At 32.8% G+C, this 4,557-nt stretch overlaps 1 protein-coding gene across 1 annotated transcript in view; it reads right to left on the minus strand.

The window, feature by feature from the left end:
- Window positions 1-2,521, minus strand: part of LOC106460706 (mesotocin receptor-like) — a 19,133-nt gene extending 16,612 nt beyond the window's left edge. The window contains exon 1 of the mRNA XM_013920444.2: window positions 1,927-2,521. Coding sequence (XP_013775898.1) covers window positions 1,927-2,403 — 477 coding nt within the window. The 5' untranslated portion in view covers window positions 2,404-2,521. The remainder of the gene's footprint in view (window positions 1-1,926) is intronic.
- Window positions 2,522-4,557: the final 2,036 nt, after the last annotated feature.

A 4,557-nucleotide genomic window follows, 5' to 3' on the forward strand; every position in this document is an offset into this window, starting at 1 on the left:
CCCACTTCTTTCGTCTGACTCTGTTGGCAAGTCTTAATAAGGGCTTCCGTCTAGCTGCTCTGCAACGATAACCCAATCTGTGGAAAATCGGTTGAACAGATTTCGGGCTCATCCCACCAACTTTGGTCACTTCTGCAGTCGTTAATCTGGGATCCATTTCGATGCTCCTCTTGACAGCCCTTTTTGTCCTCTCCAGGACGACCCGGACTCTGCTCAGTTGTTTCCTTGCCGTGGTTCCTGAACTGCACGATGATTCCCAAATTCTGCGAAATTTGCCGCTGATTATTCCACCATCTGCTTGACCAACTATCCTTCCTCTAACAAAATCTGACAATTCGAGAGAACCTTGAGTTCTAAGCATATTATAGCACAAGATAATTAGTGTGCGGACCATTTTCATTTATATGGTGCTCTGTGAACACAAATTAGTTAGCATAAATCAGTTAAATGACGAAAAATTAGGTGTCTATTTACTTGTGCCCACTCAATGTAGTTTTTGATAGTGAGAAAACGTAACTTTATAATGAATAACATTTATAACAAAAACTTTAATCTTTTACCAGTGAAATATTGGACTAGCTTTATATATTTTCTACTCCATAGCTTTAAAATCATGTGTGTACTTTCAAATAATTCACTTTAATATGCGTAATAATGTAAACGCGATTTTGTTATATGTGTTGGTAGACACTAAGATTAACAATATTAAAAATTCTGTAAAATTATACTATATTTTCTGGTTTATTATGAAAATAGTTATTTTTTTCTTAGTTTGTTGATTAGATAGAGTAATAAGGTGTTAAACAAATTTGTTTTCCATAAATGCACTGTTAGCAATAATGGCATGAATCACATACTAGTCAAATACGTGTGTGCGTAAATATTAAACATAGACTAAATTATTACTGAGATTACTTAAATTGTTTTTTTATAAGTATATCAGAAAATATTTTGAATCCATATCGGTAAGTACGTTAAACTATGTTGATACTCGTAATACATTAATGGAATGAATTTGTTTCAAGAATCGTTGACATTATTGTGCTCCGACTCTTTGTTTAAATACATTTCAGTTACGTGGTTGCGAAATTATTTTTATGTATTTATCTAAAATGATAGTAATTTTATTTTACCAAACCTCTAATGCAATTTAATAAAAAACAACATGAAAATACGTATAATCCAGTAATATAACCTTAACACTTACTGCAGAAACCTTACTGGGATTTCAGAATATTAATAACTTTTAGAATATAAGTGTACAGTTTGCTTATCTTGTTCTAATCAACTAAGTTTTGAAATAAGTCAGCTAAACAAACTGTGTTAGGATAAAATCGAAACTAAAGAAGTTATACCGCGAAAAATGGCTGATAGAGGTTATAATGTTCAGAAACGTTTCGAGCTGGGACACCCTTTCTTTTTAACGTTGTGAACACTAAAACATCTATTTAACATTAGCTATTTTTCAGGATATTAATTTTTCCACTCCTTCGGTTTCTAAATTCTGAAATAAATAATTAAAAAAGAAAACGACCTTATGAATAGGACTTGTTAATACAGATTAATTTATAAACTTTTCGGTTACAAAATGAAATACAGTTGGTGTAAATGATATACAATTCAAGTTTTTTGATGTAACTAATTCTGTTTTAAAATGATTTGAAAACTCTTTTTGTCATAAAGTATTTCATTATCACTATCACACTAAAAAACCTAAAAAGCTTCGAATGTCCTTGACTGGTTTGTTTCTTTATCAAGTGTCTTACCTGATTTTACTACAATAAGTCATACATTTTGCTTTCTTTACTCTATGATAAATATCAAATGACAGAATACCGAAGTTATAAGCATGACTTTACTATAATAAGCTTTATTTTTTACTTTATTTACTTTCTTAGCCTCATTAACTTTCTAAAGTGATCATACCTTCCACGGAGGAGACAGCGGTCTTCGGATAGCCTTGTAACGGTCTAAAGCGATGGCTACGATAAGATAGTTGGAAGCGCAGATAGAGAATGTCTGCAGGAACTTCACCAATCGACAAACAACATCCCCTGCCCTCCATTCTCGACCATAATACTCCCACACCAGCTGGGGACCAGTAGCACACACTGTTACTAGCACATCTGCTATTGTCAGGTTAAGGAAAAGTCGTAGTACACGTGATTTTCTGGCCCGATGGTTCCACAACCAAAAAAGCACGACTAAGTTTCCTATAAATCCCAAAACTGCTAGAACACAGAGCGTAGTGACCCGGACGCTCTTAATTACCGGCTGGTCGTACAAACTCTGCTGGTGTCTAACGGTATTACTGAAGTTTTGATCAAGCAAGGTGTTATTAACATCCACCAAAAGAAGCTCATTCAGTGAATCATTATTAAGTGTTTCCAGTTGTTTAATCATTCTTGTAAACTGCCTAGTCCCACCAATTCTAGTATAAACGGATATTTTCTGTATAATAAGTTGAAGAAGAACTGGATTCTGAAATGTAGTAACACTTAAACCTCGTATATTTAGCTCAGTCTTCCCAGAAGAAACTTCCGACTGCCGATGTTCCGGGAAGAAACAGTAATTACGGTAAAATACAATGGTGATGGGACTTACCTTTTCTATTTGCCAGTTCGTTTGCCTCAGTCTGTTTTACTGTCACGTGTTGCGCACTCCGGACCGAATAGAATAACTTGAGTATGCGCGTGGGGAGCTTTAATCAGGAAATGCGCTATGGTGGTCTTAAGACAGAAAAAAAAAATGTTATTACAGGAAATCGATGTTTTCGTGATAATTTACGTGTCAAACAAGATGTATATTATCTATATTTCTTGAGTGAGGTTAATCGAATCAACTTTGTGCACTTTATTTAAAAAGTTATTTTATTCTGATAAAAGCATATATTTCTAACAATATAAAATGAAAAACACTATATAAACATATATAAAACCTCCTAATGTGGCACATGGTAAGTCTGCGGACTTATAGCGCTAAAGACCGTGTTCCGATACGCGTGGTTGGCACAGCACAGCAGAGATATCCCATTGTATAGCTTTGTGCCTAACTACAAACAATCAAACAGACATATAAAAATAGATTAAATCTTTAACTTACCAGACTCCTAATTGCAAATAACGGAGGTATCCCGTATACTAAAAATGTATTAACAGCTGATATGGGATTTGAAAAATAATAATAAAATTAAACAATATTTCGCCATTTGTAACGTGTCAACACGAGGTGCTGTCGCTTTAACAACGACGAAACATTGCTTTATTGTATTGTTTTTTTACAATTCCAATTTTACATTTTTTGTAGTTTTTAAGGTTTGTCATTATTCTCCATTTTACGTTTGCTATTTATATTAGAAAACTGAGATTTTGGTGTATGTCAGGTATAATATTGTTCATAAAATAATAATATTTCATTATGTAAGCATTAAAATTAAAAGCATTTTCTTTTTGTGTTGTTGACAAATATAACGGTAATTTTATTGCCCGAAGAGATTTTTTTCTTCCTATATCAATTACGTTTGTTTGATTTTATGCACAAAGCTACACAATGGGCTATCTGTGCTCTGTCCACCACGGGTATCGAAACCCGGTTTCTAGCGTTGTAAGTCGGCAGACATACCGCTGTGCCACTGGGGAGCATCAAATATGTATAGTATAAAAATGATAAAGTATTCCTAATTTTTCAATGTTAAAATTTACTTTTTGCCTGTACAAAACTACGAAAAGCCGAACCGCATAGCAACAACAGATAAGTGATGATGAACTGCTTTTGAAAATAAAAAATATATAATTTTTAGAAAACTTGTAGTCTTTTCTTTTATATTTATCTCCCTATAATAAAAATACACTTCTAAAACAGGGAACGTTTTATTCATTCAAAACTTAAGTACATGGACATGACATTTCTTCTAATGATAAGAACTATTTAGTTTTTAGATCACAACATAGTTAATGTTCCAAAAATAAAATACACTATCCATAATAGAGATATGATAAACAGAAAAATCTATACAAAATATGTTAAAACAGTTAGGAGGAGACTTTTTATTATAGGATGTGAGCACGTTTAACACTAACAATTTGATATTTGCTACATCAATCTATTTATAACATTCACATCGATATGAGAAAAACTCCATCAGTAATCTGAAAGATTGTCTACTAAGTCCATTAACATATTCATTGAAAACAAGATTAATAGGGAAATTAATTGTCTCATCTGAGAAAAGGGTAGTGAACAGAGATTTAATATCTAGAGCTAAATAAACTTCCACATAAAATCCCAAGTTCCTAACATTATCAGAAAAAACAAAGCTATTTTTCACTGTGTAGCTATTCAAAATATATTCAGTTAAAAATAACATAAGGATTTATGCAGTTTGTATGTACTTGAAGTAACCTAACAATAGATCTACTGGCCCAATCACATATGTGAATCTTCGGCAGTCCATGAAGTATACCCATGTGACAAATAACTGGTCTAATGTCGTTATAAATATTGTTACGTCTCTGTTCGTTTGATAATTTCCCGTAAAAATTCTTCCCGAGGAACTTT

This window comes from Limulus polyphemus, unplaced genomic scaffold, assembly GCF_000517525.1.
Source record: "Limulus polyphemus unplaced genomic scaffold, Limulus_polyphemus-2.1.2 Scaffold35, whole genome shotgun sequence".
Lineage (NCBI taxonomy): Eukaryota > Metazoa > Arthropoda > Merostomata > Xiphosura > Limulidae > Limulus > Limulus polyphemus.